Below are 12,102 nucleotides of genomic sequence, written 5' to 3'. Positions count from 1 at the left end.
TATGGTTAATAAAGATAACTGTGAAAGTCAGTGAAAAGTAGCTCTTTCCCAGGTAATGGTTCTGGCTTACATTTTTGAGTAAAAGTATTTTTGTCTTAAAAGTTAATTTTCAAAAGTGTGTGGTTCTCCTCCTCCACCCCCCAAACAAACAAAACTGGATCCTAAATTAAACCTAAGTAATTACCTTTTCTTTTAAAGCTATTGAAGAGTCAGACAAGTTGTGTATCAGGTGAATGGTACTATGTAAATTCCTTTTCTCATGCTAAATATATATGTACGTTCATATACATACATATGGTTCTGATGGATGTTGACCTTAAATGTCCTTAAAAACACTTGGTGAAGGAGATCCCAGGAGATAATTCAGTTATAACTACTGTGTTATTTATGTTTTCTTTGACTGACTCTTCAGTAGGAATGGGAGGTTTTTAGGATGCTTTTTCAGGATTTGTGAAAACCCTGCAAACTCATCAAAATAGTAAGCATGTTCACCTTAGACATCCTGAGTGTGTCAGCTGCTCGTGTTTAAATTATTTGGGCAACTCTTGTGTCATGAGCCCACTGCAAAGGAGCATGTTTGACTTACTGTGCATGTACTATCCCACAGGCTAATGCATTAAATTTCACATGAAGAGCTGTATGCTTAGTGTGTACACTCAGAAAATTTGTTTGTGATGTACTGAATCTATTGCTCGTATGCTGGCTAATGTGTGTATGGTTTATAAAATACAGTTGTTTTTTTTAAAGTATTACTGTTTTTCATTATTTTCTAATAGTGATTTGTGATCAGTTCACTAATGAAGTGTAGAGATCTAACGTCTGCTATGTGTGAAATTATAAACAACAGTTACAAAAAGCTGCCAAGTTCTAGGACTGAATTTAGTGTGTTTTTTATGCAGACTACAATAGGTGCTTTCCTGTGCTCCAAATGTTTGCATTCATTTCCGTTCAATTGTTTAAGATGCAAAAAAGTGGTACCTTCAAATTCTTCATAACGCTTTTTTTTTATTGTGTTGCTGTTGTCATGACTCTTCTTCTTGAGCATCTGGAAGATAACTTTTTGAGAATCTGAAATCATGTTCTTACAGAATTTGAAGACACTATTTACTCTCCTAAATTGGAAACTACAATAATTTTTTTCTTGTTTTTCTGTCTTGATAGGGCCACACAGCCAGTGGTGGTTCTTCTTCCTGCTGGATTCATCATGATAACTCCAGCTTTTGAGCTGACCCAGGATCCGGATTTTCTTACAATAATAATCAAAGTACCTTATGCCAGAGCTTCAGAGTTTGACGTGTATTTTGAAGGGGAAGATTTTAAATTTTATGCTAAGCCGTACTTTCTCAGGCAAGTAGTGGAAGGATTTAAAAAAAAATTGAACTTTCTTTACTGACCTTTTTTTTTTTATAATTAACTTCATTTTGGTCCCACCAGAACATTCTTCATCTGCAGCTCTTACACTGTAGACTGCAGACAGCCCATTTTGTGCAAAGAATTGTTTTTATGCATCTGGCCTCTTTGTTTCTATGCATTAAATCATGTTAAAGGGAGTTTAAAGAAATACTTTTCTAAATTTACTTTACAATAGATTTTTAATGGTAAAATGGCGAGACAATTCTCTGGATGTATGCAAGATGTGTAGAATAAGCGTATCTTTTCCCTGTTGAGAGCCGGATACAGTATATTTGGGGAAGAATGGCTTTTGATGCACTCCTGATAACATAAGGGGAGAAAAGTCATGTGAGAGAAGGCAGTATGAAGTGAGATTCTAGACAGTATCTTTTCTCTAGATAGCAAGGTCCTCACTACACTGAAGGAAAGCAACAAGAGGCAATCTCAGTATCAGAGTGTTAAGAGAACCTTAAGAGCTGTTAACGTTTATTATTTTCTGTTTCCTGTACACTTGGACATGCTTCCCCTATATACGTTAATAAACCACAAGGGATTTTAGTGGACTGGTAGAATGCAATTAATTGGTTATTCTGAATAAGCTGTACAAGAACTCTGGATGAGTTCTCATATCCTGTCACTGCAGGTTAGCTTAGAGATTTTAAATTGCAGAATCTTCCAAGTGTTGCACATAGTGCCAAGGGCATCATCTCTGTGGTGGCTGTGACCTCATCCAAGCTGGGAAACCGGGAGTCACAGATTTTCTCTATCCTAGATGTTCATCTCTTGTACCAATAGTTAGGGAAAAAGATTTTGAAGTACATGCGGATTTAACTGTGTGACTTCCATTAGTATCAACAGGAGTCATGTAGTTATTCCTTTGTACTGCTTTTGGAACGTGCCTTACATTTTTATAGGCTGAGACGTTAAGTTGCAGAATTAGTCAGGCATTCAGTGAGGCATCTGATTTTTTTGCCCGCAGATTGACGCTTCCTGGAAGAATTGTAGAAGATGGCAGAGAAAAAGCATCTTATAATACAGACAAAGGTATTAGTTAATGTTCTTAGTATATGTGTCATTAAAAATGTTACTAACTCTCCAATAATTTATACTTTGCTGCACTGGAATTGCATAGAACTTTAGTGAAATATATGATACTGTAAATAAATGTAAATTTTCTCATATGTTATGTAGTATAAAAAAATCTTGCTGAGGATTTATTGGACTTATTTAGGCCATCCTTAAGCACAAAGGAGGTGTTCAGATCTGTCCTAATAATGAAAAAAATACGTACAAGTCCTCTTAAAGCCCTGTGGGGACTAGACATGTCATTGTACCAAGATCATTAGTCTAGTAAATCTGCAAAGAAGTCAGGTAGTGCTGAGTAGAAATGAGATAATCCTGAGGCAGCCTCTCGGCTATGTCTTAAGAGATAAGGCGTTAACCTTTTTCCACACCTTAAGGTGGAAGGTATTTCTGCAATAAAATATGTACCTTTTGGAATTAATGTATTCATTAAAAAAAACCAGCAATAAAACCTATAATTTGCTGCTTGCAAAGCCTTTATTACGTGCTTGACTTAAGACAATCAGATTGCTGGATGTGGCTTCCTGTGATCTTCTGTTGATTGCTTGATTGGTGGAAAGATTCAAAATCAAACAAAGCTTGTATTCTGTTGGTTTGTGTTTATACAATATGAGTCAAGAGACCACAACTGGTTAAATATTCTCTTTCATGCATGCTTTATCATTAAAATCTCTTTGTGAAACTTGTGAAGTAAGGTTAAGAACACGCACAGACATTTATGCATAGTAACATTCTACCTGCACGTGTCCCAGTTTTTGTGAGCCTTTTTCATTAGAGGAAAAATGCATATATTTGTTTGTCTTGGGTATTTTAATACAATAACTATATTCTGACTTTTCTTTAAGGAACTTTTACAATTTGGTTACCTAAGGAGATTCCTGGCCAATATTTTGAGGGACTGGACATGCTGACATCTCTTTTAGCACCAAAGAAGTCAAGATCAGCAAAACCTTTAGTAGAAGAGATAGGTATGACAAAAAAAATTATTTATACTAGTGATACATGTACATAATGAAATAGTTATAGATCTACATAGTGATAGACATAGAAAAATAGTATTTCTATTATTGTCTAATCCAAGGTACAAGAAGAGTGTGAATAAATCTGAAAGTACGGATTAAGTATAAAAATAAATGTGTTGTAGGTGATATACATGTCATCTTTATAGGCTTAGTTATGTGTATGTTTTTCCAAAATGTGCTTAACATATGCTAATCCTCTGTAGGTCTTTGTACCCCTCTAGTGGCTGTATAATACACACACATTTGTTTGAGTCTTCTGCTTTCTACAAGGTAGTGCAACTGGACTTCTAGCTCAAATGGTAGAAGTTAATTAAAGCCACAGATTCTAGTGGATGACTTGCTTAACATCAGTATTTAACAGACAAGAAGGTTTGACTATCTGTGTTTAATTTTTTAATACATATCTTAAATAATTGATAACATCACTTTGCTCCTGTCAAGGTTCTCTTAGCATTAAATTCTGATCTTGTTGAAATCAATGGAACAATTAACTAAGTCTTTGAGTGAGTATACTTAAAACTTTCAGTGTTCCTGGCCTTCATTTTTGACAGCTGGACAATTTGGAACAGGCCATATGGATTACTGATGTAAGCATCTGCCTCTGTGACCAGTGTTGTATATGATGAGAAAGCCTTATTGTGTTATTAGTGTTTGCCTTTTTATTAAATCATATATATTTTCTACGTAATAATTTTCTTTTTCTGACCATGCAATATATGCAGTTGCATCTGCTGAGTTCTCTGAAGAGGAGGAAGAAGAATTTGACTGGGAAATAGAGCAGACCCCTTACAAAGAAAGCGCAGAAAGTACTCTACCATTACAGTACCGTTATGGATTTGGGAATTTGCGGTCAGGGGTGTTCCAGCGGCTGCAGGTAGATGCATTTTTTTCTTGTCCTATTGTAAGAGTTCTGTGTAACTTCCTTGTTGAGCAGGCTTCCTGGCTCATTCTGTAGTCAGGAGGGGATCATTAGGTAACTGTTCTTCTCCATTATCCCATTCTGTGACGAAGAATATTCTGCTTTTGCACGTAGTAGTACAGACAAGTCCTTGTTCCAGCAGAAGTAGGGGGGTGTTTGGGACTGAGGTAACTGTGTGGCAGAGTCAACTGGCCAGTTTGTCTCTGCAATAATTTCAGTGTTAGAGGAAAACACTGAACAGGGTCCTTGGTAAAACTGGCTTCTGGAAGTGGGCTGCTGTCACCAGCATGGTTCACTAGCATGTGAAGGCACGGAGGAAAGGCCTGATGAAGTAGGCCATGTGTCAGGTGAATAGTTCTGGCAAGCTGCAAACTTGTCTCCAGGCTGTTCACAGTCTGCTGTTAGCACTTTTGCTTTATATTTGGTATTGTCTTCTATTCTGACTTCAAACATATTTAACATCAATGTACAGTGTATTTCAGATGCCATAAATTTTAATTTGTTTTTAAATGAAGAAATTACTCAAAAAAAACCCCAAAAACCCACCTCACAAAAAACCCAAAATAAAGTTGGCTAATCAATAGGTCCTGTTATGGTTGTTGCATTAAAATTTTTTTCATTGTGAAATTCATGGTAATTTTCTCTTTGTACTTTTTATTTTAGACTTGATTTTCTCATAAGACAATAACTTTTGAAGTGTTCACTCTTGGGGGTGTCTGCCTACCTGGTATCTGGGATTTACTAGGGCTATGGTGATGCACTGAAATTTGCTTTTGTGGATTAATTGATAGGATAGGAGCTTTAAAACGCACTTACTTTGCTCTTGTGCATTCAGCAGTTTCTTTAATTCATTAATAAATTGAAGCTAATCTACAACCTGTAGCATGCTAGGTAGTATAATCATAGTATACAGAGCTGTTATTAAAATAGTACATGATAACTTAATTTTTTGTAGTGTTCTTAGTCTAAACAATTTAAGTTGTAGCTGTTTAAAACAACTTAATTAGGTAATTCTAACTCATTATTGGATGAATTATAGTATTTTCAGGGTTTGGAGCAGAAGGATTGCTGTTTATGGAGAAAGTATTTACATTCTGTTAGGATATATACACTGGTTTATTACCATGAAATTTGTGAAGAAGTACACTTCCCATTAATGTGCCACTACTTAATGATGCTTAAATGGGCACTACAGTTGCCCATTAATGAATGTATGGCAACTTCAGAGTGTGAGAGTAATCTCAAAAGTCACAAGAGCAGTATCTATGGTTTTTATCTTGTCATCGTGGTCGTTGCTAGTGTGTGCTTTTGTTAAACATTGCAAATTTTGTTGTAATGCAAAATAACCTGCCTGCCTTATGATAAAACGGCCTGAATAGACTTCAAAGTATCATGCATTCTGAGGAGCTTGAAATAATTGAATTTCCTTGGAATTTTGATGTTTTATTTGCAAAATGGAGCCTGAATTTGGAAGATTCGAAAGGGAGATTGAAGAGCAACTAGGGATTTCAGTGTAATGCTGATAAGCATCCTTCCTAAACTCTTACTAAATCTTGCACATCATACCTGTCGGCTTGGTCATAGAATTTTTGTTCCATTTGCAGGACGAACTCAGTGATGTTATTGACATTAAGGATCCAGACCAAACTCCTGTAGATGAACGTAGGAGGAAACGCCTGGCAGCTGAGGATGCCAAGTTTGAGCCTGATCATTACCTGTGAGTATTGTTTTACTTCACCTGGTCAAGTAAAAGTACCTCAGTTGAAATAATATTAACTTTTTGTTTTCATAAATGATTGAATTTGAGATCACTTTTGGAAATAACAGCTTTACTTTTTATTTGTCTGTTTCGTTGCCTCATCACAGCAGGCGTTAGAGTGTATTCTTAAGTGTGACACTGACAGAAGACATTGCTTATCTGTTTTGGGGTTACTGTACTGTTTAATTAGTACTTGAGTCTGTATTCAAGCAGAGGCTGCTGTGAACTGTTGCAGAATGTTGTTTCATAGTTCACCTCTTCAGAGCAGAGTAGCTAATCCCTGCCAGCATTTTGGGTTGTAGATGTCAGAACTTTGTTTTCTCCTTGTGAAACAAGAATTACTGAACCATCCTGGTCTATGAAGAAGTAAATTTGAGTTTTGAAGTTGTGAAGATTTTGTCTTGACTGCTTTGGTTTTTTGCCTTCATCACATGAAACTTTTTTACAGCAGAATGAGGAAAAGTTCAAAACTTTGTGTTTCTTTGTGCTTCGTCCCATGTAATGAAGGTGGAAATGATTCTTTGTGTCTTTCAAGTTGGAGTATTTCAGGTCAAGTTAGGTTCAGAAACTTCCAGATAAGTAAACTAAATTGAAGCCATGAGATCTATTAATACAGTGATTCCTGCAAGATTGATTTGGTGGGAGAAGAGTGTAGTCCCCAGTAGGGAGGGTTAGTATTTGTGGTGTGTTTGTAGGGAAGAGGTAAGCTTAACCGGTTTTGAGTTGTTCAGAAAGTGTCTTTGCAAACCTGGAATTTTTCCCCAGTCTGGTGTTTCAGAGGCAGCTGCGTGTGTTTCTGTAGCACATAAAATGTAGAAAAACTTCCTTGAAACATTACTCAGAAGTACATTTCAGTAGAACTGAAGTAGTTCCTAACCTATAATGGGATGCAAATTACAGTAATGGTAAGTTTCCATCTTAGACTCCCTGTTCTAGCCTGGCAGATGAGCTACCACCATTTAGTTTAATGGTTGTGTTTAGGATGCTTCAGAACAGATGATACCAAAGTTTCTTCAAGAAAAAATGTCTTCCTGTGTACCCTGATGAGCAGGACAGCTCTGGGAGAAATGGTGGCAAACAGAAGTGTTCTCTTGCCTTTGAGGAAAATGTGCACTCGCTGATATCTTTAACTTGCTTTATGAAGACACTGAAGGAAGGCATCAAAAATCTGTCAGAGTGGAGCAAATTATGTTCTGTGTTCAGTAGACTGGGCAGGTTTTGTATGATGATTAAGAAGGTATTAAGAAATTTTCTACATTTTTTTCAGTTCTTAGTACTTATACTATTGTTTGGCCTGAAGAAAAAGCTAAAATGATAAGAGGAGGCTTAGAACTTGAATCCTTTAGTATAAATCCTCCCAGAATTACTATATTGAGATTTTTACCACAGTGGCTTTGTACCGAGAGGGAGATAATCTCTCTTCCAGTATTCATGCACAACTCTTCTTTTTCTACCTTGCTACGGCATGCTTGTGTTTACCTAAAAGGCAGTCCTTATCCCTACTTTATCTTCATACCTTCAGCTGCATACCCCTCCTCCCCAAAGTATATGCGGTTTTAAAGTCAGAGAGCTTCCTATTAAAATCAAGTTTGCTGGCAGTGACATTCTCTGAGAAGTCTTCTCTTTGGAATGTTTTCCTTTAGATTCATCCAGAACAAATCAGGTTTGTTAACCTTCATGTCATGCTGCAAGCTCATCAGTTTTCTAGGCTTCTAGGTGGCTCAGAAAAGGTGGAGGAAATAAGGAAGGATACTGTAAGATAAGAGAATATTGTTTATGCTTTTAATAATGTTTATTTTCTGGCTTTAAGTCAAAGAACATATTTCTAATGGAAAATAGCCTGGAGCCAAGTCAGGTGTGTTCTATGTATGCATTAAAATATACCCACATACACTGTAACTGAAATAAATAGCATATGATTTTTTTTTTTTTCCCCCTAGAGCTGATTTATTTGAAGATGAAGCTATTCAGCATGTTTTAAAGTACAAACCATGGTGGGTTGATGCTCATAAAAAAATGACAGCCTTGCAGGGAGAAAGTCATCAGGAACATGACACTCATACATTTGGTGAGAATATACATATATATATATATACACACACACACACTTGTTGCTTGAATGATAATTGCTGTGATGCCATGTTATTTTCTAGGTAACTGTTCGTAAAGAACAAAGATGGTTTTACGTTACTATTTTCAGTTTTAATCATTCTTCATAGAGGAGTATTCTGTTACTACTTCTGTCCTCAAAGAAAATTTTTTTCTCTGTGAGACAGTTAGATACCGAAAACTCAGAGACAGTTGTGTGTGGAACAGTTGACAGTATATTATAAAGTGGTCATTTCATCTTAACTTTCCATCAGTTGTGTAGTGTGTGATCTCTTTTTCATATGCATAACAAATTTGGGAGTTAACTGTTCGTAAAGGCCATTCTAGAATTTCAGGTATCGATGAAGTAGTTCCCTTTTAAGGGTATATTATAAATGTAATCTTTAACATTTCAAAGGAGCTACTACTGTCACTAAGTCATGGCATCTGAAATCAAATCAAACCTATCTTTGTGAAGTGATTGTAATAGCTAGAAGTTGGGTCCTTTGGTGCTTATCTGCTTTTTTTTTTCAGATTTTTCAAGTAACTGTTCTCCATTTCCTAGTGGTATTTTCAATGGCAAAAATAGTCAAAACTGTTTTTTATGTCCACTTCTAAATATGGTGCAGACACTTCACAGCAAGTTTTCCAAGACTCAGCTATGGAAGACTGCGCTAATATCAGCCCTTATCTCTGTTTTACGAGCATGTCTTCTGTTCAATGTTTTATTTTATTTACATAGTACCACAGAAATTTTGTGGCATTTATTACACTACTGTTATTTTTATGGGTCTTGGAGGCTTTTTTCAAAGAAAAATCTTTGTGTCCATTTAGAAATGAAAAGGGATGGTTTCAGGTTTAATAGATGACCTTGTAACAGGACTGTTAACAGATAACTGAGATTACCTTTCTAGACGCAGTGATTGCAGAGAGCATTACAAGTTACTATTATGTGTAGTCCTTTATTGTCCTTTGTTAATTTCCTATGTAGTATGAAAATCCGATATTAGTAAAGTAGATAATGATAATCCCTTCACCAGAGGTTCTTAACAAATATTAGTGCACTAATAATACCTGCACTTTCGCATTTTCTACAGGAGAAGAACAATGGAATTCAGGTAAATGTTGCGTATTTTACTGTGAATGTAATCTGATCTTCATTACTGGTCTCTTTTCAGCCTCTGAAGCCAGAAATTGTTAATTATATCCATCATAAGCATTGGACAAAGGTACAAGAGGCTTGAAAATAGAATAATGAGAGGTTCTTTTGTTTGTTTTTATCCATTTACTCCTTAGTAAATGAAACACTGCTAATGTTTGCCTGTGTTAAGGAATATAATGAAAATGAAGAGCTGCTGGATGATTTTATTGATAAAGAATATTTTTACAACAAATTGAGATTCTGAAAAAAACCCCCCACCAAAGTACGTTGCTGGTTTTTAGGGACAACAACAACAGACAAACTATTTGAAAGCATGGCAAGCCTACTAATGAAAGTTATGCAGAAAATGTTATAATAGATATATATTTAATAAGGATGTTAAAACATTAGTCTGACCTTTGTTGGTCTGAGTGAAGAGGCTCGTGTAGTTTTGTGGATCTTGAGGAAATGTAAGTAAAATAAGAGGCCACCTGGTGTTTGGGTTACGTTAATGACAACAACCCACTTTTTCCCTTAGAAAGACCTCAGTTTTGATAATGTTACTGCTGTTTGAATGGCCACAGCAACTGGGGATGGCAAGAAGCTGAATGAGAATCTGAAACCATTGGAGGTTCCTAAACCTGAGTGAGCTGTGGTGAAAGAAACCACCATGAGAGGGAGTACAGGTTCCACTTGAAGGTCTCTTACGAATGGAAATAAAAAAGGGCAGGAGGTGGGTCCAGGCTGTTGGACCTGGGATCTGATCATCAATGGGATGAATTCCCTGTGGTTTTGTATTGCTTTTATCCAATCAAAGGGATGGTCCGGCTAATCTGAGTTACAGATTCAGGAATTCTTAGAAGCTGAATGCAATTTGACTGCATATCTGCATTAATATATATTCCAGTATGTATGCTTAGTAAGTGGAGGCGACATAGAAAAGGCACATAAAAGAAACAAGGACTGTGCTAAGTGAAAGACCTTCTTTACTACTTGAGAAATTTTATGTTATCTCCACTAGAACTGAGGAGAAGTCTGACTGTATTAAGCCAAGGTGTGCTATACAGCTGGAAGGATAAGGAGTCTGTCATTGGTATTAGTGTTCTTGTAGTAAGAAGCCTTTGAACACTAGTGCTTAGCTGTAAAAAGCCAAAGGGTACTTGAGCACAGAAGCTCTAGGGGCACAAACGTTATACGTATTGTAGTATGTTTCAAGGTATTTTATGAAGTGATGTGTAGTGAGTCTTTGAGCTTCTGTATGCATGTATTCCCCTGCAGGTAGGTGTGAGGTCAAACTTTTTTTAATAAAGGTCAGGTACAAATGTCCTCTGTTTACTTTTGAACCTGTTTAAGGGCATAAAGGAAGAGAAGGATTGAAACCTTCATGCAGTTTCTTTCTATTGCTTATGGAAAAGAGGCATAAAATGAAGAGTACCCAGATTTATTTTCTCTTCCCAAGTTCCAAATTCGTGTCTTGTGTTAAGGAAAGCATCTAAAATAAGGTAATTTCCATAACCTTCCATGATGAGTACTTCCAAGCATACAGTCTGTAAAGAGACTTGAAATACTGGGGTGTATAAAATCTGTACAGCTCGTGGTAGGTGTACTGCCACGGCCAGCTTGCAGAAACATTTGTCTGTCCAACGTGAAAGAAGGTTATGTTCTTGATTAAATGTGCAGTCCAAAGCCACTACCAAAGAACGTGGAAACAGATATGATGGAGATCGCCGCTGTTGGATGTGCAGCATCTTGTACTGGGGAAGTCTGCTACCCTCAAACATGAAATGGTGTATCTTCTTAGAGGGTTGTTCATTGAAGGTAAATGACTTGGGTAAGGTAAGAAGGTAGGAATGGTAGTGTTAAAATTGATGGTAGATTACAGTACAGGCTACCACAATATTGAGGTATTGGCACTACAGTTTGACACCTGGTACCTTTAGAGTCCCTGTATTTTGTGCTCTGTTACTGCTACCATTAGGACAGTTCCCATCTACACAGTGTCTGTGGGATCAGGAATGTCATGAGGAACTGACTCCTCAAGTTACTACAGGGAAAAGTGAGTTTGGTGTGGGGAAAGTGACATAAAAATTAGCAGATTCTTTAAAAGTGTATTTTCTTATTCGGACACACGGAACCAAGAGAGTTATTTTTTTTGTTTCTTCCTTTTGATGATTTATATTGATGTCCTTTTGTGTTTTTATCTTCATTGGTTTCTTGGAACCAAAAACTTGATTACTTTTGTCTTTATAATGTCTTTGGCTACAAGGAGTAATTAGAAAAACAGTGCCTTTTTTTTTTTTTTTTGCATGGCATTACAATTAACTAAAGATTTTGTTTGGTTGATTACTACTCTTACTATCATCCCTGGTTATTCTCTTTTCTTTTTACATCATCAGGTTTTTTTAATGTCTCATTACCAGATTTTTTTTCTTTTTGGATCAGCTCTTCTCATTAACATTTAACGTCTTCAGCTCTCTTCTGTCCTTACCTTGAATCTATTTTTATTTAACCTTTTTACTTTTTCTCCAGCTTGTGTGCATGGTGTATTTTGTCTTTTTTTTAATTTCTTCTTTTATTGTCCTAAGTGTCTCTTCTTTGTTTTGTCCTTTTTTTACATTTTGCTGTGTATTGTCTCTTCTTGCCCTTTGTAGGTTTTTTTTGTTTGTTTATTTTCCCCCTAGACTTGTTAGCCACCAGG

The 12,102-nt window shown here is 36.3% G+C and overlaps 1 protein-coding gene across 1 annotated transcript in view; it reads left to right on the top strand.

Moving 5' to 3' along the window:
• SHQ1 (SHQ1, H/ACA ribonucleoprotein assembly factor) overlaps positions 1-12,102 on the top strand; it is a 54,731-nt gene that overhangs the window by 929 nt on the left and 41,700 nt on the right. The window contains exons 2-7 of the mRNA XM_075762453.1: positions 1,162-1,347; positions 2,372-2,436; positions 3,321-3,443; positions 4,220-4,371; positions 6,021-6,133; positions 8,116-8,243. Of these exons, the coding sequence (XP_075618568.1) occupies positions 1,205-1,347; positions 2,372-2,436; positions 3,321-3,443; positions 4,220-4,371; positions 6,021-6,133; positions 8,116-8,243 (724 nt within the window). The 5' untranslated portion in view covers positions 1,162-1,204. The remainder of the gene's footprint in view (positions 1-1,161; positions 1,348-2,371; positions 2,437-3,320; positions 3,444-4,219; positions 4,372-6,020; positions 6,134-8,115; positions 8,244-12,102) is intronic.

This window comes from Balearica regulorum, chromosome 10 (genome assembly GCF_011004875.1).
Source record: "Balearica regulorum gibbericeps isolate bBalReg1 chromosome 10, bBalReg1.pri, whole genome shotgun sequence".
Lineage (NCBI taxonomy): Eukaryota > Metazoa > Chordata > Aves > Gruiformes > Gruidae > Balearica > Balearica regulorum.
The sequence above is the reverse complement of the archived record's forward strand: the minus strand, read 5'-3'. Positions and strand labels throughout refer to the sequence as shown.